This window comes from Rattus rattus, chromosome 11 (genome assembly GCF_011064425.1).
Source record: "Rattus rattus isolate New Zealand chromosome 11, Rrattus_CSIRO_v1, whole genome shotgun sequence".
Classification (NCBI taxonomy): Eukaryota; Metazoa; Chordata; class Mammalia; order Rodentia; family Muridae; genus Rattus; species Rattus rattus.
In genome coordinates this window covers 80,355,135-80,380,309 of record NC_046164.1, presented here as the reverse complement: position 1 = coordinate 80,380,309, position 25,175 = coordinate 80,355,135, and the positions used below count along the sequence as shown (strand labels likewise).

The window sequence follows — 25,175 nt, the reverse complement described above, 5'->3', positions numbered from 1 at the left end:
AATGGATGAACTGGGGAAAGGAATGTTTAAAGAGAAGAATATTATGATTCATCGGGGCTGGGGTCAGAGAGGAAGGAGAGACCTCAGCAAATTTTCTGCTACAGAGCTGGGGGTGAGACTTTGGAGAGAGAAGTTGGGACTGGAGGAGCAGAAGCTCTGCAGTTAGCCCACCTGCTTCCCTGGCAGGGGTGGCCTGTGGGTCATCAGGGCTGCCTGCTGGAGTTGAGGGCTGGGAAAAAGCAAGGAATTGGGAGCGGGAGGTTTGTAAGGAAGATCTGTGCGATCCACAGGAGATGGAGCAGGGGGCAGGAAGGCTGCTGCCGAGGTTACTTAGAGCACAACCAGAGGGAAGCTTTGGATTTGGAGGCAAGGAGAGAGTGGACAAGGTCTTCAGTACCTGTTTACCTGCGCTTCTCAGCTGCATCATATTTATTCTTTATATCTTTGTATTTTGGGTTTGGCTTTTTTATGTTTTTTTTTATTACTTTAATGTTCACCATTGAGTTACTTAAATTCTTTCTGAATTTTGAATATAAACAATTACTCATGACTACCATAGTAGTATCCTAAGGGTTATGACTAATTTTCATTTTAATTTGATTCAAGGAATTTTTAAATTTTTCCATTGATTTCTTCAATGACTGATTACTCAAGGTTTCATTATTTAAGTCTCTATGTATTTGTCTCTCTTAATATTGATTTCTCATTTTGTTCTATCATAATCTGACAATATAAATGAATTTTTTGCTTTAGTTTTTATGCACTCATGTGTCTGAAGGGAAGCCATAAATTTACACAGTGGAGGAGAAGGAAAATACTGCTTATTATATCTTAAGGAGACTTTGAGATCCACTTGCTGCCCGCTGTTCTTATTTTTGAGTATCATAGATATTTTTTTCTTTTCTGTAGATAATGCATCTCTAGAACTTTCTCAAGACTGTAATATTAAATACAGAATAAAAAATATTTAAATACGAAAAAGGAATAGCTTTATGATCTAAATGTATCGTAGTTTTTAGAAAGATTCTTGGATTGCTGAGAAGATATTCCACAGCTGTTGGGTAGCATTGCTGTGGTGTTTGAATTCACTGGGAATGGCCAAAGACTTAGACTTAATTCAAATTTATATAGAATGAATTTATTTCCTGCTAACAGAAGGATGGCAGCTTTAGAGCAGAGAGCATGCTGTGCAGAAGAGGGCGTGATAAGGTGGGGTTTTCAAGGCAGACATCAGAAAGGTGTACACTACAGCCATGGAATTCACAGGGAGGCAGGAAAGTTGTTTTACTTCCCGCAGTTGTTGTTGGTCCCCGTCCCTTGCCTCACCTCCTCCCAGCTATATAGTAATAAATACTAGACCATTCCATCCCTTTCTCATAGCGATGAGCAGGCTGTACAAAAACAAAGGTAGCTGTTAATACCCCACAGCCATTATCCTATTCTCTCACCTCATCTGCTGGCCACTAGTGTCTTCCTGGCATCCAGAGCAAAAGGTCAGTGGACCTTAAGGGACACCTGGCTTCATATTAAGTTTCTTTAGTCATCACAGGGAACCAGCGTAAATTATTCCCAGGTCTGAGCACTTGAATGACCATTATAAGGGCACTCATTTGTGGGTTAGAAAAAAACCACATTGCCATCAGGTTAGAGCTGGCTGTCATGTTCCAACAGTATATCCTGTAGATATCTGACTGTTAAATTCAGAATTTTTAAAAATTTTTTATTAGCTATATTTCTTTACTTACATTTCAAACGTTAGCCCCCTTCCCAGTTTCCTGTCCATAAGCCCCCATTCCTTCCTCTCCCCTCCCACATATGGGTATTACCCTTATACATCCCCCTTATTGCCCCCCCCGACATATTCCCCTACACTGGGGGTCCAACCTTGGCAGGACCAAGGCTTCCCCTTCCCCTGGTGCCCCAACAAGGCTATTCTCTGCTACATATGCAGTTGGGGCCCTGGGTCAGTCCATGCATAGTCTTTCGGTAGTGGTTTAGTCCTGGAAGCTCTGGTTGGTTGGCATTGTTTTTATGGGGTTGCAAGCTCCTTCAACTCTTTCAATCCTTCCTCTAATTCTCCCCAATGGGGTCCTATTCTCAGTTCGGTGGTTTGCTGCTAGCATTGACCTCTGTATTGGACATGCTCTGGATGTGTCTCTCAGGAGAGATCAGTATCTGGTCTCTTTCAGCATGCATTCTTTAGCTTCATCAATCTTATCTAGTTTTGGTGGCTGTGTGTGTGTGTGTGTGTGTGTGTGTGTGTGTGTGTGTGTGTATGTGTGTGTGTGTGTATATATATATGTGTGTGTGTGTGTGTGTGTGTGTGTGTGTGTGTGTGTGTGTTGTCAGGCTCTGAATTGTCATTCTTGAGTCGTTATTTATAAACTTTGCTTCCATATCCCCTCCCATGGATATTTTTTCCCCTTTTAAGAAGGAGTAGGAGCATCCACATTTTGGTCATCTTTCTTCTTGAGCTTCCTGTGGTCTGTGGATTCCATCTTGGGTAATTCGAATTTTTGGGCTAATATCCACTTATCAATGAGTGCATACTAAGTGTGTTTTTCTGTGATTGAGTAACCTCATTCAGGATGACATTTTCTAGTTTATTGTAGTTGCCTATGAATTTCATGAAGTCATTGTTTTTGATAGCTGAGTAGTACTCCATTGTGTAGATATACCACATTGTTTTAATCCATTCCTCTGTTGAAGGTCATCTGGGTTCTTTCCAGCTTCTGGCTATTATAAATAAGGCTGCTATGAACATAGTGGAGCATATGTCTTTGTTGTATGTTGGAGCACCTTTTGGGTATATGCCCAAGAGAGGTATAGCTGGATCCTCAGGTAGTTCAATGTCCAATTTTCTGAGGAACCTCCAGACTGATATCCAGAGTGGTTGCAATCCCACCAACAATGGAGGAGTGTTCCTCTTTCTCCACATCCTCGCCAGCATCTGCTTTCACCTGAGTTTCTTTATCTTAGCCATTCTGACTGGCGTGAGGTGGAATCTCAGGGTTGTTTTGATTTGCATTTCCTTGATGACTAAGGATGTTGAACATTTCTTTAGGTGCTTGTTGGCCATTCGATAATCCTCAGCTGAGAATGTTTTGTTTAGCTCTGTACCCCATTTTTTAATAGGGTTATTTGTCTCTCTGGAGTCTAACTTCTTGAGTTCTTTGTATATCTTGGATATTAGCCCTCTATCAGGTGTAGGATTGTTAAAGATCTTTTTCCAATCTGTTGGTTGCCATTTTGTCCTCAGGACAGTGTCTTTTGCTTTACAAAAGCTTTGCAGTTTTATGAGATCCTATTTGTCGATTCTTGATCTTAGAGCATAAGCCATTGGTGTTTTGTTCAGGAAAATTTCCCCAGTGCCCATGTGTACGAGACTCTTCCCCATTTTTTCTTCTATTAGTTTGAGTGTATCTGGTTTGATGTGGAGTTCCTTGATCCACTTGGACTTAACCTTTGTACGTGGTGGTAAGAATGGATTGATTTGCATTCTTCTACATGCTGACCTCCAGTTGAACCAGCACCATTTGTTGAAAATGCTATCTTTCTTCCATTGGATGGTTTTAGCTCCTTTGTCAAAGATCAAGTGACTATAGGTGTGTGGGATCATTTCTTGGTCTTCAATTCTGTTCCACTGATCTATCTGCCAGTCTCTGCACCAATATCATTCAGTTTTTATGACTATTGCTGTGTAATACTGCTTGAAGTCAAGGATGGTGATTCCCCCAGATATTCTTTTATTGTTGAGTATAGTTTTTGCTATCCTGGGTTTTTTGTTATTCCAAATGAATTTGCAAACTGCTCTTTCTATCTCTATAAAGAATTGTGTAGGAATTTTGATGGGGATTGCATTGAATCTGTAAATTGCTTTTGGCAAAATGGCCATCTTTACTGTATTAATCCTGCCAATCTGTGAGCATGGAAGATCTTCTCATCTTCTGAGATCTTCCTCAGTTTCTTTCTTCAGAGCCTTGAAGTTTTTGTCATACAGATCTTTCACTTGTTTGGTTAGAGTTACACCAAGATATTTTATATTATTTAGGACTATTGTAAAGGGTGTCATTTCCTTAATTTCTTTCTCAGTCTGTTTATCGTTTGAGTAGAAGGAGGCTACTGATTTGTTTGAGTTAATTTTATACCCGGACACTTTGCTGAAGTTGTTTATCAGGTTAAGTAGTTCTCTGGTGGAACTTTTGGGGTCACTTAAGTACACTATCATATCATCTGCAAATAGTGATATTTTGATTTCTTCCCTTCCAATTTGTAGCCCTTTTACCTCCTTTCGCTGTCTGATTGCTCTGGCTAGGACTTTGAGTACTATATTGAATAAGTAGGGAGAGAATGGGCAGCCTTGTCTAGACCCTGATTTTAGTGGGATTGCTTCAAGTTTCTCTCCATTTAGTTTAATGTTAGCCACTGGTTTGCTGTATATGGCTTTTACTATGTTTAGGTATGGGCCTTGGATTCCTATTCTTTCCAGGACTTTTATCATGAAGGGGAGTTGCATTTTGTCAAATGCTTTCTCAGCATCTAATGAAATAATCATGTAGTTCTTAGCTTTGAGTTTGTTTAGTGGATTACATTGATGGATTTTCGTATATTAAAACATCCCTTCATCCCTGGGATGAAGCCTACTTGATCATGATGGATAATTGTTTTGATGTGTTCTTGGATTCAGTTTGCAAGAATTTTATTGAGTATTTTTGCATAGCTATTCATAAGGGAAATTGGTCTGAAATTCTCTTTCTTTGTTGGGTCTTTGTGTGGTTTTGGCATAAGAGTAATTGTGGCTTCAAGGAAGGAATTTGGTAGTGCTCCGTCTGTTTCAATTTTGTGGAATAGTTTGGATAGTATTGGTATGAGGTCTTCTATGAAGGTCTGATAGAATTCTGCAGTGAACCCATCTGGACCTGGGCTCTTTTTGGTTGGGAGACTTTTAATAACTGCTTCTATTTCTTTAGGAGTTATGGGGTTGTTTAGATGGTTTATTTTTTCCTGATTTAACTTCGGTACCTGGTATCTGTCTAGAAAATTGTCCATTTCCTCCAGATTTTCCAGTTTTGTTGAGTATAGGCTTTTTTTGATGTTTTTTTTTGAATTTTCCCAGCTTCTGTTGTTATGTCTCCCTTTTCATTTCTGATTTTGTTAATTTGGATACACTCTGTGACCTCTGGTTAGATAAAGCTAAGGCTTTATCTATCTTGTTTATTTTCTCAAAGAACCAACTCCTGATTTTGTTGATACTTTGTATAGTCCTTTTCGTTTCTACCTGGTTGATTTCAGCTCTGAGTTTGATTATTTCCTGCCTTCTCCTCCTCCTGGGTGTATTTGCTTCTTTTTGTTCTAGAGCTTTTAGGTGTACTGTCAAGATGCTGATGTATGCTCTCTCCTGTTTCTTTTTGCAGGCACTCAGAGCTGTGAGTTTTCCTCTTAGCACAGCTTTCATTGTGTCCCATAAGTTTGCGAATATTCTGTCTTCATTTTCATTAAATTCTAGAAATCTTTGATTTCTTTCTTTATTTCTTCCTTGACCAAGTTGTCATTGAGTAGAGCATTGTTCAACTTCCATGTATATGTGTGCTTTTTGTCATTGTTTTTGTTATTGAATACCCATTTTAGTTTGTGGTGGTCTGATAGGATGCATGGGATTATTTCTATCTTCCTGTATCTGTTGAGGCCTGTTTTGTGACCAATTGATTATATGGTCATTTTGGAGAAGATTCCATGAGATGCTGAGAAGAAGGTATATCCTTTTGTTTTTGGGTGGAATGTTCTATAAATATCTGTTAAATCCATTTGGTTCAAAACTGCTGTTAGTTTCTCTATGTCTCTGTTTAATTTCTGTTTCCATGATCTGTCCAGTGATGAGAGTGAAATGTTGAAATCTCCTACTATTTTCCTGTGAGGTACAATGTGTGCTTTGATCTTAGTAAGGTTTCTTTTATGAATGTAGGTGCCCTTGCATTTGGAACATAGATATTTAGGATTGAGAGTTCATCTCGGAGGATTTTTCCTTTGCTGAATATGAAGTGTCCTTCCTTATCTTTTTCCATGACTTTAGGTTGAAAGTCAATATTTGATATTAGAATGGCAACTCTAGCTTGTTTCTTCGGGCCATTTGCTTGGAAAGTTGTTTTCCAGCCATTTACTCTGAGGTGGTGTCTGTCTTTGACTCTGAGGTGTGTTTCCTGCATGCAGCAAAATGCTGGGTCCTCTTTAAGTATTCATTCTGTTAGTCTATGTTGTTTTATTGGGTAATTGAGTCAGTTGATGTTGAGAGATATTAAGGAATAGTGATTGTCGCTTCCTATTATTTTCGTTGTTAGAGTGGAATTATGTTTGTCTCTCTTTTTGTTTCATTCCAAAGAAATTATATTTTTGCTTTCTGTATGGTGTAGTTTCTCTCCTTGTGCTGGAGTTTCCCATCTATTATCCTTTGTAGGGCTGGATATGTAGAAAGATATTACATGTCATGGAATATCTTGGTTTCTCCATCTATGTTCATTGAAAATTTTGCTGAATACAGTAACTCGGGCTGGCATTTGTGTCTTATTTGTGTCTCTTATGGTCTGTATGACATCTGTCCAGGATCTTCTGGCTTTCATAGTTTCTGGAGAGAAGTCTGGTGTAATTCTTATAGGTCTGCCTTTGTATGTCACTTGACCTTTTCCCCCTTACTGCTTTTAATATTCTTTCTTTGTTTTGTGCATTTGGTGTTTTAACTATTATGTGATGGGAGGAATTTCTCTTCTAGTCCAATCTATTTGGAGTTCTGTAAGCTTCTTTTATGTTTATGGGCATCTCTTTCTTTAGGTTAGGGAAGTTTTCTTCTATAATTCTGTTGAATATATTTACTGGACCTTTATGTTGAGAGTCTTCACTTTCTTCTATACCTATTATACTTAGGTTTGATCTTCTTATTATGTCCTGGATTTCCTGTATGTTTTGGGCCAGTAGCTTTTTCCGTTTTACATTATCTTTGACAGTTATGTCAATGTTTTCTATGGTATCTTTGGCCCCTGAAATTCTCTCTTCTATCTCTTGTATTCCGTTGGTGATGCTTGTATCTATGGTTCCTTGTCTCTTCCTTTGGTTTCCTATATCCAGGGTTGTCTCCCTTTGTGCTTTCTTTATTGTTTCTATTTCCATTTTCAATTCCTTCACCTGTTTGGTTGTATTTTCCTGTAATTCTTTCAGAACTTTTTGTGTTTCCTCTCTATAGGCTTCTACTTGTTTATGTTTTCCTGCGTTTCTCTAAGGAAGTTCTTTATGTCTTTCTTAAAGTCCTCCATCATTATCAAAAAATGTGATTTTAAATCTAAATCTTGCTTTTCTGGTGTGCTTGGATATCCAGTATTTTCTTCAGTGGGAGAAGGGGTCTCTGATGATGCCAAGTAGTCTTGGTTTCTGTTGCTTAGGTTCCTGTGCTTGCCTCTAGCCATTGGATTGTCTCTGGTGTTTACTGTCTTGCTATTTCTGAGAGTGACTTGACCCTGCTGTAGGCCTCTGTGTCAGCACTTCTGTAGACCTGTTTTCCTGTTTTCTTTCAACCTTTCCTGAGAAGAGGTGCTCTGATTTCAGGTGTGTTGGCGCTCCTGGAGACTGTATTCCAGCTCTAGGTGCAGGCAGGAATCAAAGGGTCCTGCCCCTGACCGCTCACGTAGGTCCTTGCACCCAGTGGGCACAGTTGGCACTATGCTATTCTCTCTTGGGTCTGGACTGTGGGCAGAGGGTAGTTTCCTCTGATTTCACAGGAGTTTCCACACTTCTGCTGGTCCAGGTCTCTCCCCCATGGGATTTGTGTTCAGGGAGCTGTCTGGCTGGTTCAGTTCGGTCCTGGGCGCATGCAGACCGGAACCGAGGGTACTGGCGGCTGTCTGTTCCTATATCCCTGTGTCCAGAGGCACTGTGCAGTTTCTCCTTGGACTAGGGATGTGGGCCAAGGTGTGCAGAGGTGGCAGTCTGTCCTGCAGTCTCAGGATGTCCCCATGGGATTTGGGTGCAGGGAACTGTGGGATGGTATCAGCTCACTTCTGGGCAGAGCCAGACCAGTTTTATCAATTTAATCCTAGCTTTCCTTTATTTACTTATTTCCTCTGAATTATATACTGGCTAATGAGAATGAGATATTGAAATTACCCATTAGTACTTGTCTAGACATGTCTTTACCCTTATGTTCAATGTTTGTTCTATGAAATTAGGTAATCTACTATTTAATTCCCATCTATTTATAATCCTTTTGGCTTTGTGAAAGTTTGTTACTTTTATCAGTATCCTGTATAGTGAGATTTATTCACTCTAGAGCTACTGTCCTTGTGTCTTTTTTTTCTCTCTTCTATTTCCTACTCTATTAGGTTTCTTCTGTAGCTGTTGGTTTATGTTTAGGAATTGCTTAGTTTAAGATTTTCATAGATCTCTCTTTACCTCTACTTTCAAAGGATAACTTTTAGATTTAGTAGTCCTAGTGCAACGTTATTTTGCTTCAGGGATTGAATGAATATAATATATATATATACATATATATGTATATATATATATATGTATATATCTATATCTATATCTATCCATTCTCCATGTTCTCCTGGAGTTTAGATTTTTTTGCTGAGAAGTATGCTGTTACCTTGGTGTTTCTCCCTTGTAATTTTGAGTATTCTTGTTTGTGTCTCTATTCTTGGTATTGTAACTATAATATGACAACAAAGTTTTTAGTCTTTTTCCCTTTCTTCTTGTTTCTACTAGTGTTTCTAATTTCCTCATGTAACTCACAGAGGTTCTTGTTTTGGTCATTTTTTATTGCTATATGGATATATTAATTTTAAACCTAATCTTTAGTCTCTTGTATTACTTATTTTGCCTATTCTAGTATATTGGTAATGCTTTCTCCTGAGATTTTTCTTTGATTCATTTGAGTTTTTCATTTCCAAAATTCTATGGCTCTTTTTGTTTGTTTGTTTAAGAATCTTTGTTGATTTCCTGTCTAGGTTGTTGTCTTTTTTTTCCAAATTGGATATTTTATTTATTTACATTTCAAATGTTCCCAGTTTCCCCTCCAGAAACCCCCTATCCCATCTTCCCTTACCCTGTTTCTATGAGGGTGCTCCCCCACCTACCCACCCACCCCCTCCCATCTCCCTGCCCTGATATTCTCCTACACTGGGGCATCCAGCCTTGACAGGATCAAGGGCCTCTCCTCCCATTGATGTCCAACAAGGTCATCCTCTGCTACATATGTAGCTGGAGCCATAGGTCCATCCCTGTGTGCTATTGGGGTGGTGGTTCAGTCCCTGGGAGCTCTGGGGAGTCTGGTTGATTGATATTGTTGTTCTTCACATGGGGTTGCAAACCCCTTCAGCTCCTTTAGTCCTTTGTCCATTGGGGACCCTGTGCTTAGTTCAGTGGTTGCACATCTGCCTCTGTATTTGTCATGCTCTGGCAGAGCCTCTCGGGAGACAGCTATATCAAACTCCAGTCAGCAAGCATTTCTTGGCATCAGCAATAATGTCTGGGTTTGGTGTCTGTATATGGGATGGATCCCCAGGTGGGGCAGCCTCTGGATGGCCTTTCCTCAGTCTCTGCTCCACACTTTGTCTCCATATTTCCTTCTGTGAGTATTTTGTTCTCCTTTCTAGGAAGGTCTGAAGCATTTATACTTTGGTCTTCCTTCTTCTTGAGCTTCATGTGGTTTGTGAATTGTATGGTGGGTATTCTGAGCCTTTGAGCTAATATCCACTTATCAGTGAGTACACCATCTTTTGTGACTGTGTCACCTCACTCAGGATGATATTTTCTAGTTCCATCCATTTGCCTAATTTCATAAAGTCATTGTTTTTAATAGCTGAGTAGTACTCCATTGTGTAGATGTACCACATTTTCTATATCCATTCCTCTGTTGAAGGACATCTGGGTTCTTTCCAGCTTCTATCTACTGTAAATAAGGCTGCTATGAACATAGTGGAACATGTGTCCTTGTTATATGTTGAAGCTCCTTTTGGGTATATGCTCAGGAGAGGTATAGCTGGGTCCTCAGGTAGTACTGTGTCCAGTTTTCTGAGGAACTTCCAGACTGATTTCCAGAGTGGTTGTACCAGTCTGCAATCCCACCAACAATGGATCCACATCCTCGCCAGCATCTGTTGTCACTTGAGTTTTTGATCTTAGCCATTCTGACTGGTTTGAGGTGGAAACTCAGGGTTGTTTTGATTTGCATTTCCCTGATGACTAAGGACAACGAGCATTTCTTTTGGTGCTTCTCAGCCATTCAGTATTCCTTGTTGTTGTCTTTCTCATCCCGGTCTTGAATTGACTTTTATATTTGAATCTTTTATAAAGCAATACTTTTGAATTCTTTGGCATTTTAGCATCTTTTGATGTAGTTATTAAGGGCTTTGGGATTTTTGGAGAAGCCATATTTTTACTGGTTCTTCTTAATTTTGTGTGTCAGTAAGAATAAGTATTTATTCCATGGGGGGTTTTCAGAGTGACCGACCTACTTTATGAAGAAAATCCTAGGCTCAATTTATAATACTACTCAAATAGAAGAAAGCAAAATTTTATAATAAGAATATTAAAACAAAACAAATACAGAAATGTAGATAAAATCAAAGTCAAATTGCATACTAACAATAACCATAGCAAAGGAAAAAATCATTAAAGCACTTATTGGGTTAAGTAGAATAAAGAAATAGAAATGTAATGAAAGGGTGGGACAAGGAAAGGAAGTAGGAAAGAGTCAAGTGCAAACAAAATGAAGGAAAGCTAATTTAAATAACATTGAAGCCTAAAAGGAAATAATTTGAGAAAAAGAATCAGAGACAAAAATATCTGATTCAAAATAAAGAGAAATATCTGAGCAACATTAGTGGTTTATAGAATAAATATACTTCAAAGGTCTTTGAAAAATAAATTAATACACAGGGTAAAAACAAAGAAAGTCTTAAGAATGGTTGGGAATAAGAGGCGGTTTGGAGAAGTCTCCCGTGCTCTGTAACATCGGACCATGCCCGGTGTGGGACGGTCGTGAGTCTCCTTGGAGTCTGATTCATCCCTGCTCTTTACGTTGGACCTGGATATGGGTAAGAGGGCTGAGCTTTGGATCCTCACTGTGGATTTCCTTATATTAATATTTCTAGGTTGTTAAAAGTTTTTGATTAATTCCCAGAGCTCTAGAAATTCTTATTTTCATCAGCTTTATAATAAGATGATTTTTAGTGTTCATTGTTCTGCTCCTCTCATTGATGTCACCAGCTGCAACTGTTACACTTGGATTATAAATTTTTCATGTAACTGATTTTTTTATTGCCTCATCATATTGGAAAATATTAGATTCATTCTTAAAATTAACTTTTGAATTCTTCAGGTAATGGCTATGTAAAAGGTTGATTATTTTTAATCTATTCTTGATTGCTATTAAAGTTTAAATATCTTGGCTTACATTATCTGGCTGCCTTGTGTTTTATGATAATGCCTTGGGTTCCTTATGTTGTGAAGTTTTTCAGCATCTGTTTCTTGGCCATTATTATTATTATTATTATTATTATTATTATTATTATCATCATCATTATTATTATTATTGCCCTATCTGTGATCCTCATTAATGTGTTCACTTTTTATTTATTATTTTGAATTGAGTTCAGTTTTTATTCACTCAGACATTAATCTTATTCATTGGGAATTTATTTACATTTTTATTGGGCCTTAGTTCATTTCATTTTATGGTGTATGAGATAAAGACCATTTTATATGCCTGTCTTCATGCTTACTCAAAGAATTTGGGTCTGTTTTATCTAGAGGTTCCACATTAGAGGACCCGATTGTTCTTGCACTCACACAGCAGTTGGAGCTCCAGTAGCTGGGCCTAGCTCGGCTCTCCCACATCCTCACAGTATAGAAGGTCGCTCTGCACTTCTGCTTCTCCTAAGCTAAAGCCCGAGCTGCCTTTGTCCATGGTTTTGCTCAGTTGTACTTTTGAAGGAGTTACTTTTGTATTTGTATTTATTCGTATTGACTATCTTTGGTTTTGCAAGTGACTTCTTAAAATTAAATCTGTTAACTTACTTTAGGCCATACAGGATTAATAGAAATTATTATTTAAAGAATTGATATTTTATATGTACTTTTACCATTAAGAAACTTTTGATAATAATTCAAAGATAAATTGTTTTGGATTTTAATTAAATAATGATTGGACTTTAGGACATTAGTATCTGGAATTTACTTTTGTATATAAGATATAAATGTAATTTGTCCTTTGCCTATGTATTAAGTTAATTTTTTGATCATAATTAATAATGTGTCTTTTTGTTTCTAGCATCTAAAGATCCATCATTATGCTGTTTTCTCTAGACTCATTGACTTGTTCACTCATTATATTATCATGTATTATTTAGTATAACATTTTTATAATTTTAATTTCTGTTGAAAATAGATTTTGTGTGATCATAGTTTTTCCTCCTCAAGTCCTCCCAAATCTTCCCCAGTTCCCACCAATTCCACACTTTGTTTTTTGTCATTAGAAAAGAGATAACTAAAAACAAAAACAAAAACAAAACAAAACAAAACAGAAAAACTAACCATAATAGAACAAAGCAAACAGAAAAAAATGGCCAAAGGGGGGTGGGAACACATATGGATGCAGAGACACACACACTTGCACTCAGAAATCCCACAAAACCACAGCCATAATATATAAGAAAAGATCTGTGAGGTTAAAAAACAAAAAATAAATACAAGGCCCAGACAAAGAGTTATGAGACAAGAACCCTACAATTGAGAATGTTTTATGTTGGCCATCTACTGCTGGGCATGGGGCCTGCCCTTAAGTGTGGCTTTGTATACCCTGTGAGACGCCACTGGCAACAACTAATTTTCCTTTGTAAGCAGTTGTTACTTGGAGATTGCTTCTAGGTTAGAAATGTGGCTTGTTTCTGCTCAGCACTGGAACCCCATCTGGCTTTAGACATGTGCAGCCCTGTGCATGCTGACTGTCTCTGAGTTCATATGTGCATGTTCATTGGTCTTGCTGAGTTTGGGCTGCTCTTGTTTGTTGGTGTCTTCTGTCCCACTGGCTCTAACAATAGGTTTCATTCTGCCTTCAAAAAAAAAAAAAAAAAAAAAAAAAAAAAAAAAAAAAAAAAAAAAAAAAAAAAAAAAAAAAAAAAAAAAAAAAAAAAAAAAAAAAAAAAAAAAAAAAAAAAAAAAAAAAAAAAAAAAAAAAAAAAAAAAAAAAAAAAAAAAAAAAAAAAAAAAAAAAAAAAAAAAAAAAAAAAAAAAAAAAAAAAAAAAAAAAAAAAAAAAAAAAAAAAAAAAAAAAAAAAAAAAAAAAAAAAAAAAAAAAAAAAAAAAAAAAAAAAAAAAAAAAAGTTCACTGAGCCCTGAGAAGAGGAACTTGATGGAGCCATCCCATTTAGGATTGAGTATTCCAAGGTCTGTTATTCTTTGTATATTGTCTAGCTGTCAGTTTCTGTATTTGTTCCTTTGCAATGCAGGAGGAAGCGTCTCTGATGATGGCTGAGCAAGAATGGTCTATGAGTAGAAGAGAATGCTGTTAGGAGTAATCATTGCCATGTTTCTTTAGCAGAACAGTAGTGTTTGGTCTTCCCCTAGGTCCATAGCCCATTTACTCTCAAGTTCTTGGCTACTTGAGCAGTGCCAGGCAGGGTTTTCATCTCGTGGAGTGGGTCTTAAATCTAATCAGATAGTGGTCGGTTATTGCTGACAACTTTTGGGTCACGATTGCATCGATGTTTGATATAGATGGATCACCATTGTAGAGTGCAGACTTTCCAGATGGGTTGCTAGTTAGCTTTCTCCTGTGGTAGAGTGTAGAGTACCTTCGAACACCATGAACACTAGTGGGTGAAGGCTATAGGTAGGCACCAGTTCCACTTCTTAGGTATTACTTTCATCAATAGGGTCTTGCCATCAGTTTGTGGAGAGGAACTGGTAACCTTGGGGATGTAGCCCAGGTTGTTTGGAGATCTCCCTGACACCTCTTTGGCCAATAACTCAATTAGCTGTAACTCAGTCCTGGCACTGGAGGTTTCCTTTGGTGCTGAGAGATAATTTAGTTTGGGCTTTGTGTCTCCCTGTTATTTAGAGATTCCATTTGGACTTCTTCCACATATCTGTACATTTTAAGCTTCTACTCAAGTAGACTTCATGTGCACTCTCAATGGTCATTAGTTCTACCTGTTCTTGTTTGTATTCCTTCCTTTACCCACTCTTCCTTTCCCTTCTCTGATTATTTCTCCCATTCTACTCCCCTTATCTCCTCCATAACTGTACATTTCTATTTCCTCCTTCTAGAGGGATCCCTCACCATCAGTTCCTTACTCAGTACCTAACCTCTGTGGTTATATGTATTGTGGTCTGCTCATCCACATGTAAGAGAGTACATACCACACTTGTCTTTGTAGATCTGAGTTACTTTCACTCAGGATGATTTTTTCCTAGCTCCATCCATTTACCTGGGAATTTCATGATTTCAGTTTTTTTTGTTATTGTTGTTCTCAACAGCTGAGTAACATTCTGATGTATAAATGGACCATGTTTGCTTGATCCATTCATCCACCGATAGACATGTAAAGTCTTTCCAGTTTATGGCTATTATAAATAAAGCAGCAATGAATATGGATGAACAAGTGTCTCTGTGCTATGATATTGAGTCCTTTGGGTGTTGCCTGGGAGTGGTATAAGCTGGACCTGAGGTAGATCTGTTCTCAGCTTCTTGTATCTCTAATTTTCATTTTTACTTTCTTTACTTTTTCTTAATAGAATTGTTTTAGATATATATAAATAAGTTTTGAAATCAGTATTTAAAAGATTCTTAAAACAAATACTCTGAGATTTTGCTTGTAGCCATATTGATTATATTCTAAGTATGGTAACAAATTTATTTAAATGTTATAATTGTAGTCTGTTTACCTTTGGGACCTGACAGCTGTGGCGTGCTCCCGTTGTAGCCATGGAGGGAAGGGTCTTTTTATTTATTGGAAAAGCTGATAACCTTTGTTTAGTATCAGAGTCTGACTTGCACAAGCAAGATTCTTCACTGTTCAACATTTCTGTATATGAAGAACCACAGAACCGTATTACCCATCTTGACATTATAGACAACTGTACCACAAAGGCCTTAGTTTTATTGTCAATAGACCGCGACACAAAAATAAACTTTTATTTTTCAAGAGAGAGTTTGGATTCGAATGTAGTTATAGAAAAAATGAAATCTTTAGAGCCTTTCCTTCAGATGACACATATGATTGCATTAGGAAGTGCTGATCAGTTATTATTGATAACTCTGAAGGGGTGTGTGTATAAGGTGTGTGTGTGTGTGTGTGTGTGTGTGTGTGCATGTGCGTGTGTGTGTGTGTGTGTGTGTGTGTGTGTGTGTACTGATGAGTAAATAAGAACTGTGGATATCTTTACTCCATGGCTATTTCCTGTGAATCTCTCTGAAATAGATAAATGTTGGATGAGAAAAAAAAACTTCCACAAACCGGGGTGAGCTGTCAACTTATTGGGGTATACTTTCCAACTGTTACATTAAATGTCCATGGAAAAAATTTAAATTTAGTATTCTGGCCACCATAACAGTAGGTTGCTTTAATTATTTTTTCGGAGGTAGAGACAGTTCTTTCACTAAAGGCCTTTTTCATTAGTAGCAACGCCTGCTCACTTGGAAAAATGTGTAGTTTGATTGTTGATGTACTGAATGCTATTTTATTTTGGGCTATTGATAGTGTTGAGAAACTTTTTAACTCAACTGAAGTTGCTGGGATTAAAATCACAAGAATTAATGGGAGGACTACGGGCAAGTCACAGTGATGGCATTAGGTCCTATCAGAGAGCCAGAGCAGGAGAGACTTGTACTCACTTGCCAAAAGTCAAGAGACACTAGGTTGATACAGGAGTAAAATCAGAAAGGGGTGACCCTGAAGAGGATTCAGGGTGTGGAAAGGTGAGATACATGTAACTGGTAGATCAGAGGAGACGTCAGCCGCAAGTCCTGGCAAGGTCACAGAGATGTGTGAGCACTTCTTACAGAGGATGGGTGGGAGGAGGCATAAACTGAGAAATGGAGAGCAGCAGTGGAAGGAAAGCAGGGTTAGGATGTTGAGTGGAGTCAGAGGCTGCCTGTGGTACATTTAAAGGATGGTTTTTAGCAGATAACTTCATGAGAAAATAACGAAAGGCGTTATGAACAGAGGGAATCAAATAAGCTGTCATTACTGTGTGGGATTGCACGCCTCCATAGAGAACGGGACACCTGGGAAGGGTCTACACTGGACAGACTCAGGAGCTAAGAAATTCAACCTTTAGGTACATTTGCATTTTCCCTGATCTTCCTTAGCAAAAATCTAAAAGAAAGGACTGGAAAGTATACTTACAGGAGGTGTGTTACGAAGAAATATACCAAATCCTTTTTCATGGAAGTCATATTATCCAAATGATCAGCTTATTAATAACAAATACTAATAATGTTGACTATTAAACATTTAAGGATAGTAAGTGTTGAAACTAGTAAAAAGAGAAAAGGGTAATATAAGAAAATTGTACATGGTTATATTTCTAAACATAGTGGTCAGGATCCTAAGAAAGTGTTTGCAAATTGGATGCAATAATTGTTAAGTAAATATACCCTCAATCAGATTTATAGGGAAGCAACCTACGAGTGAACATCAGTCATGGAATGAAACTATTGAAGAAGAAAAACATTATCTTGTGATAAAATATATTTTTAAATTTCAATACCAATACATAAAACAAAGACAAAATTTCATAACTGGTTGAAGGCTATGAATACTTAAAACGTGTTTTGTGGTGAAAGCTTTTCAATCTTAAGAAAGTTGATCATGTCCTCCTCTTCACCCCCCCACCCCCCCTTCCCCTTTCCCACCAGGGACCCTCCCTCCCTCCCTCCCTTTCCTGTGATTGCTTTCTTCTTCCTCCCAAGTTGGACTGAAGCATCCTCACTTGGGCTCTTCAGCTTGTTAACCTTCTTCTGTGAACTGTATCCTGGGTATTCTGTACTTTATTGCTAATATTCACTTATTAGTGAGTATATACTATGCATGCCCTTTTGGGTCTGAGGTACCTCACTCAGGATGATATTTTCTAGTTCCATCCATTTGCCTGCAAAACTCAGGATGTCCTTGTTCTTAATAGCTGAGTAGTATTCCATTGTGTAAATGAACCACATTTTCTGCATCCATTCTTCTGTTGTGGGGCCCTAGGGAGTGGAGAGGTCTTGTGGGGGTGGGAGATGAGGACATCCTTGTGGAAATGGGGGGAGGCAGTATGGGATGTGGACCAGGAGGAGGATAAAATCTGGATTGTTAAGACAAAAAGATTAAGTAAAATTAAAAAAAACCACAAAAAACAACAAAAAATAATTTTGATTACCAAAAGTAAGTTTTATTTTACTGGATCACAAATAATCTGGCTCTGGTGAATGAGAGAAGTGTGGCATGTAGTTCTGACAGGTTATTGGGACTTTTGTTGAGAGCTTAGCTCTGAGTAGATTGGTAACAACTGAGTCTTTGACTGTGCTCCTTTTGTATCTTCTGAAGAATCTTTATCATGATTCTTTAAGAATATGATAAAATGAACAATATTTAAAAATCAACCATTGTATATAATTATTGCCTTTTTAGATCACATAATTACTTTTATTGAGTACACTATGCTATACCATTGTAAGCAATATACTGTTCTTCTCATCTAAATGTATATATGCACTGTGTTCTTGTTTGATGTTTTAACAGCATATATGAAGTCTACATAGAGAATTAGCTTAGACTGACATTGTAATTACACTCTGAGATTAAAATGGGTTGTTTATGTGAGCTCTGAATAAAATGGATATTACATTCATGTTCATTACATACACTCATACCCTCACTCATAGGTGACTGTATGTACATACAAAGTCGAATAAAACACACTGTGTGCTTTTTAATGTAATTATATGGAGACAGTGAAATTAAGTTATCAAGTTAATAGGAGCCAAAGATATGTCAGAGAATGTAACACAAACTGCAAAATATAAGGTATTATTAGACAATTAAACAACATAAAATATTACTGGAACATTTTAATATTGTATTTTCAGTGAGCGTATATGTCATGCTTCATCAAAAGAGTCCACATGTGCTATGTGTAACCCAGCGACTGAGAAATGCTGAGCTGGTAGACCCATCGTTCCAATGGCATGGGCCGAAGGGAAAACTTGTTTCAGGTAGGGTTTTACTATAGCTATGATAATCGAGTAGATATACTTCAGCATTACTTACATCTAAAAATATTTGTATCTAATACATTTATCATGTATTCAAATATGGTCTATGTAGTGTCCTTGAGTTTGATATAGCAGTGTTGATAGTATGAACATTTCTCTGTTTTCTCTATTAAGGATAAAGACAGTAAAAATTTCAGCTATTTATAGAATCCTAGAAGTAGTTCTATTCTAATAAGTTTATTACTATATGTGAAAAATCAATTTGTTTCTAATTATTATTCCTTTCCTTATGTACCTATTTTATTTTGACTATCATCTCTACTGTAAATTTTGAATTTGATTTTGATAATAACTCATTTACTGTTTACTTTAAAACTGAAAGCTTAGCTGGTTTTTGAAGTTTTTTCATCCAGTGAGGACTAATGAGTATTGTACTAAAGGTCTGTTCAATGTAGGCTGACACAACCATTTTTGCATATCCTCAATGGAACATTAGCACCTTTACTTCTGTTTCTTTTGTAAAACCTTCTTGGTATTTTGAGACAGTGCTGAGGGTTAAAGGCTGCAGTCTTGCTGTGTTATTTGGACAGAGGGAAGTGTAAACACACATGTAAGACTTGATGAAGATCTGACTTCAGTAACATAGGGACAGTTGTGCTGTGTGTTCATGTCTACAGAGTGTGCAGCGAGAAATCCTTAGGGGCTGGGCAGCTACAGAAGATGATGAAATGGTTCTCATGTAAAGGTCTCTAATATTGGAATTATAATGAAATCTATTCTTATCCTCTAGTAGCAGCAGCATATGCTGTAGCATGCACACATTGACACCAAAACTTTGTCATTAGAAAATAAGCATTTAAGTATTGAATTTTCCTGTTACAGGTTTCGAACTTTTGATTTGGAAATTGAAATTTGACACATTCCTTCTTTAAGATGGCCTACCTGGTGTCACAATTTATACAGCAAAGTGTAGTACATAATTCAGTTACTCCTTTAAGTTGGAAAGACTTTTTTCTTTTCTTAATAAAAATATGTACTTAGAAATATGATCTTTCCAGATAAAAGTAAAATCTCATCAATACAGACTTTATTACACACACACACACACACACACACACACACACACACTTTCTAGGTATTTTGATAATCTGAATTTATACTTGATTACATTTAAATTTTCCCCACAGTAGCTCATCTTGTGTTGGTTTTAAACATTAATTTATTTCAGAAAATTTGATAAGACATTATTTTCTGAGATATTAGTTTAATGACACACATAAAGGGGAAAATATATAACTAGGTAGTAAAGTGCATGATCTTTTAATCACCTTTCTTGGACAGAAGAAACCATCAAAGTCACGTGTCTAAGACCTGGCCTATGCAATAACTCATGAAAAAAATCCATATATCCCAAGTGCTTAGTTGCACTGAAGGACAGATACCAGGTCTGAATCTGCCAGCACAGTCTTTACCTTGTGCACCTTTTTTTGAAATGAAATTTATGTACTTTTTCTATAATCCTAGTTTTCACCTTTTCCTCTTATTTTATTTACATTTCAAATGTTATCCCTTTCCTGGTTTCCCTGTCCATAAAACCCCATCCCTTCCCCTCCCCTTCTTCTGTGAGTGTGTTCCCACTCCCAACTACTCCCCCCCTCCTGCCTCCCTGCCCTGACATCCCCCACACTGGGGAGTCCAACCTTGGCAAGACCGAGAGCTTCTCCCATTGGTGCCCAACAAGGCCATCCTCTGCTACATATGTAGCTGGAGCCATGGGTCTGTCCCTGTGTACTCTTTGGGTAGTGGTTTAGTCCCTGGGAGCTCTGGTTGGTTGGTATTGTTGTTCTTATGGGGGTTACAACCCCCCTCAACTCCTTCAAACCTTTCTCTAACTCCTTCATTGGGGACCCCATTCTCACTTCAATGTTGACTGCTAGCATTCGCCTCTGTATTTGTCATGCTCTGGCAGAGCCTCTCAGGAGACAGCTATATCAGGCTCCTGTCAGCATGCACTTCTTGGCAATATTGTCAGGTTTGGCGGCTGTATGTGGGCTGTATCCCCAGGTAGGGGAGGCTCTGAATGACTATTCCTTTAGTCTCTGCCCCAAACTTTGTCTCCATATCTCCTCCCACTTTAAAGTCCCCCTTTAAAGGACTGAAGCCTCTGCACTTTGCTTGTCGTTCTTGAGCTTCATGTGGTCTGTGGATTGTATCTTGGGTAATTTGAGCTTTTGGGCTAATATCCACTTATCAGCAAGTGTATAGTGTGTGTGTGTGTGTGTGTGTGTGTGTGTGTGTGTGTGTGTGTGTGTGTGTATGATTTTTTTTGTGATTGTGTTACCTCACTCAGGATGATATTTTCTAATTCCATCCATTTGCCTATGAATTTCATAAAGTCATTGTTTTTGATAGCTGAGTAGTACTCCATTGTGTAGATGTACCACATTTTCTGTAACCATTCCTCTGTTGAAGGGCATCTGGGTTCTTTCCAGCTTCTGGCTATTATAAATAAGGCTGCTATGAATATAGTGGAGCATGTGTCCTTGCTCTATGTTGGAGCACCATTTGGGTATATGCCCAGGAGAGGTATAGCTGGGTCCTCAGGTAGTGCAATGTCCAATTTTTTGAGGAACCTCCAGACTGATTTCCAGAATAGTTGTACCAGCTTGCAATCCCACCAACAATGGAGGAGTGTTCTTCTTTCTCCACATCCTCGCCAGCATCTGCTGTCACCTGAGGTTTTGGTCTTAGCCCTGCAGACATAATTTATAAATAAAAGTTGCACACATTTAAGGCGTGAAACTTGGCATTTATATAGGTGTACAGTGACCACAATCAAGCTATTACTTAGTCATTTCATATGACTACCTCTTTTTCCTAATGAGAATGCTTCAGATCTACCTTTACCCAGTTTCAGAGAAAAAAGAGACAAAATAACAAATACAAAACGAAAAAGGTAGACAAAAACATGGACTCTGTTTTGTTTTGGTCAGCTACTCCTGAGCATGGACTCTACCCTTGAGGGTGATTGATATACCCAGTAATACTTCATTGGAGAAAACTGTTTTTGCCTCACCGTGCAGGTAACAACTGGAAATAGCTTCTTGGTAAGGGGGTGGAACTTTGTGCCCACCTCCCCTTCTCCATTCTGGGAGCTTGGCTGGCTCAGACGTGGGAAGGTCTTGTGCAGGCTATCACAGCCTCTGAACTCATATGTGTGTCTGCCTTGCTGTGTCTAGAAGACACTCTTTCCTCGGCGTCATCTATCACCTCTGGCTCCTAACAGTATTTCAACATTCTCTTGTACATTGGCTCCTGCACCTGATTGTGAAGAGTTTGACGTAAACATTCCATTTATGGCTGAGAGTTCCAGAGTCTCTCACTCTCTGCACATTGTCTAATTGCAGGTCTCTGTGTTAATCACCATCTACTGCATGAAGGATCGTTTTTGAAGAGGTTTGATCCATTCACTGGTCTATGGGTATAGCAATATGTCCTTAGGAGTATTTTTATTACTGTGATCCTTTAGCAGAATAATAGTAGTAAGTTTCTGCCTTATATTTTTGTTCATATCTAAGCTAAGTCATAAGTATAAACATACTTAAAATTAATAAACTAAGTTGCAGTGAAATTTTTCTGACCAATCAAAGATGTAGTCAAATTCTAGGTGTTAGGATAACAAAGCTAGGAAAGAAGACAGACTAATTTAAACAAAATAATTAATGAATATCTGTATTGTGTGATTTCTTGTAGTTAACTCTGTATTTTTGTGCCAAATACATAGCTATTGGCTTTGTGAATTTCCATCTAGCCCTAATCACATAAGGTTCTGTAAATGATCACTGATAAGTGATATTATAGGCTTGACATTTATATTGAGTATGAAATTCTCTGCTTATGTTTCAAAATGTGTTTCTTAAATCTTTTAAACATAAAAAAAGTAGAAGTCAGAAGATACTTTGTTATATTGTATAATGCTCAGTTTTGTGGCTTTCATATTTAGTATTGCACTAGTATGATCTTGGAATTGAAAGAGAAGCTATGAAAATATAGCATATATATACATAGTATACACATACATATGCAATGTGTATATACTGATACTATACCTAAGATATGTATATATGTACAAAGTATGTATTTTGGTATATATATGTATATATATATATTTGTTTACCATAAATGATTCTTATATTTTAATATTGAGTTATATTTTCAATAAGCTTACATTCTGTAAATGAAATGGTATGCCTAGAAGGAATGGTATAACATAATAATGTTACCCATTATCAGTTAGGATTTTCTATACAGAATAAGACATAAAACAAAAGTTCATTATTAAATATCTGTTGTAACATGAGTTCTTATACTTTATTACATTTTCTTTGTCAAATACAGTATACATATATTTGTTCATACATTTATTGATACTTCTAATGTAGGAAATTTTCAGTTTGAATTATTAGTAAAGAATACATAACTTAATTATTGCTGTGATAATTTATATTTTCATTAAAATTTTATTGTACTAGAAGTTTTTTCTGAAATGTATAGTAATCACTTAAATTAATACTTTTACAAAATAGCATGTTAAGATAAATATGTAATCTTTTATCAGAAGATATTCATGAACAAGTAAGCATTGATATAAATATATTCTAAATTTATATCACATTTTTCAGCTTCATTGAGGATATAGAAATGCGAGATCTCAAGGCATAACTCCCTATGTTAAGTCCTTGAGGGTGGCTATATCTGTCTATTCATTTCTCCCTCAAAATATGCAGCAAGGCTTTGCATATAGTAAAAAATGTCAGTGCTAAGAGCATTCTGATATTTTTGCTTCAGTTTGAAGAACTGTTTTTAAAAGTGTCAAAGTATTAAATAATTTACTTAAAATGGAAAAGTGATCAGTCATTTCCTGAGATAATTCTTTCAATTATAATGAATGGAGAATACAGTTCTTAATTAAGAAACTTTTAGTATCTGAAAATTTTATGACACAAACCTGTAGTTATGAGCTTTAAGAGTAATAGCCTGTCTCCTTGGTGACGTATTGCGTTTGATGACTCGGACAGTTCTCAGTTACGTAGTTCTATATTGTCCTCTTCATTGCACACACGAAAGAACTGTGCTTTAGGAGAGAGAGTGGTTTCCCATAGTCATACAGTTTGTGAGACAGATGAAACTTTCACATTTATTCTGAATGGCTCAAGAGTAGATATCTACATTCTCCTTTGAAAACATAGCTTTCTTCTAGTGTAATAAGCTGAAACAAAAGGGAGCTTACATCTCATTCTTTCCCCCAACACAGCAATACTATAATTGATTGACAAGTTTGATGGACTGATTTTCCACTCATTTTCTTCTGTGACCTTCAGTGTTAGAAGTCAACTCTCTGTTTTATGGACCATTCTGTGTAGGAGGAGCAAATATTAGCTGTTAATGGTTATACTGTAATAGACTATTGTGGCTATACCATTTCACGTGCAGGTTGTAATCTTACTGACTATAACTCATCATTGAACTATATAATATTATGTTATATATTAACAACCATAATATATAATTATTACCTATGGTCTAGACAAATAACTAGTTATATAAATATATAGTTTGTATATATATATATAGTTTATAATATGTGCACTGCATATATATGTGTATAAATTTTCATAAATAGTACTGTATTTCTGGGAGCATCTCTTTCAGTGCAAGGAGCATATGAAGCTTGCTTTATGTCTGTATGCCATTCCTGGTCTCTTACAACTTAGTTCCACAGTTGATGAATTCTGGTTGGTGGAAATTTGACTCTAAGGTCATTCTGGCGTCTTCTAACAATATGCATCAAATACAATAAGTAACTTTATGTAGCTCCTTTTTGTGAACATTAATTTCTGTGGTTCTTAGGTTACTTTAAGTGTTTGATATTTTGTCTCCCTATTGTGATTTAAGCAGCCGTATATTATATCTTCATTAGAAAATACCACCGCACAAGTGACATCCACAGGAAGCCTCATATTTCAGAGTTTTGAAGAGACCATGAGTGGGGTTTATACATGTTTTCTCGAGTATAAACCAACTGTGGAGGAACCTATTAAAAATCTTCAGCTGAAATACATTGTTTATGGTAAGAAGTGAATTTAATTATATTTTAATATTTCTTAATGTTTTAAAATGTGTAAATATTTTGACAGGTTTATTTTTTATATCTTTATTATTTAAGATAGTTTTAAAATTCAAATATATTTTGATCACATTCTTTCTTTCTTTCTGAGTCCTTCCAGATCCTGTCCCCTACTCTACCCACTCAACATTAAGTTCTTCCTCAAAAAACAAACAAGACCTAAATACAACAACAGAATTCCCCAAAGCCAAGAAAACTAAAATAAAATACACCCACCCCAAACCCCAAAATGTTCCTCCAAACTGTAACCAAATGACATACACACAAAATCTGTGGCATCCATTATGTCTTGGCCAGACATTTCTGCACAGGAAGCCTGCCCTGGAGTGGTTGATATGCCCAGAGTCACTCCACTGGAGAAAACTCTTCCCTTTCCAGGGCAGGTATAAATGTCAGCTTAGTTGTTAACCTTTACACCAGTGGGTAGGTTTTCTTTCATTCATTAATTCATATATTCATTAATTCATTCATTGATTGATTCATTCACTCATTCAATCATTCATTTAAAAAATATAACAAAATAAAATATAGTATCGTAAAACAAAGTCTATAACATCTAAGTTGGACAAGGCAACCCGACAGAGAGAAAAGAGCCTAAAAAGCTACGAGAATCAGAGCCCACTCATTCACATACTCGGGAGTTTCATAAAAACATTAAACTGAAAGCCATGATATCAGCATGGAGGACCTAGTGCAGACCCGGGCAGGCCTTGTGCATGCTTCTTCAGTCTCCAAGTTCATATG

The 25,175-nt window shown here is 37.0% G+C and overlaps 1 protein-coding gene and 1 non-coding gene across 2 annotated transcripts in view; both read left to right on the top strand.

Annotated features, from left to right (window-relative positions):
- Zpbp (zona pellucida binding protein) overlaps positions 1-25,175 on the top strand; it is a 162,689-nt gene that overhangs the window by 17,347 nt on the left and 120,167 nt on the right. The window contains exons 3-4 of the mRNA XM_032916764.1: positions 18,119-18,244; positions 24,225-24,374. Coding sequence (XP_032772655.1) covers positions 18,119-18,244; positions 24,225-24,374 — 276 coding nt within the window. The remainder of the gene's footprint in view (positions 1-18,118; positions 18,245-24,224; positions 24,375-25,175) is intronic.
- LOC116912958 lies at positions 14,922-15,054 on the top strand. The gene has a single exon (XR_004389525.1). It is a non-coding gene; the product is annotated as a small nucleolar RNA SNORA24 (small nucleolar RNA).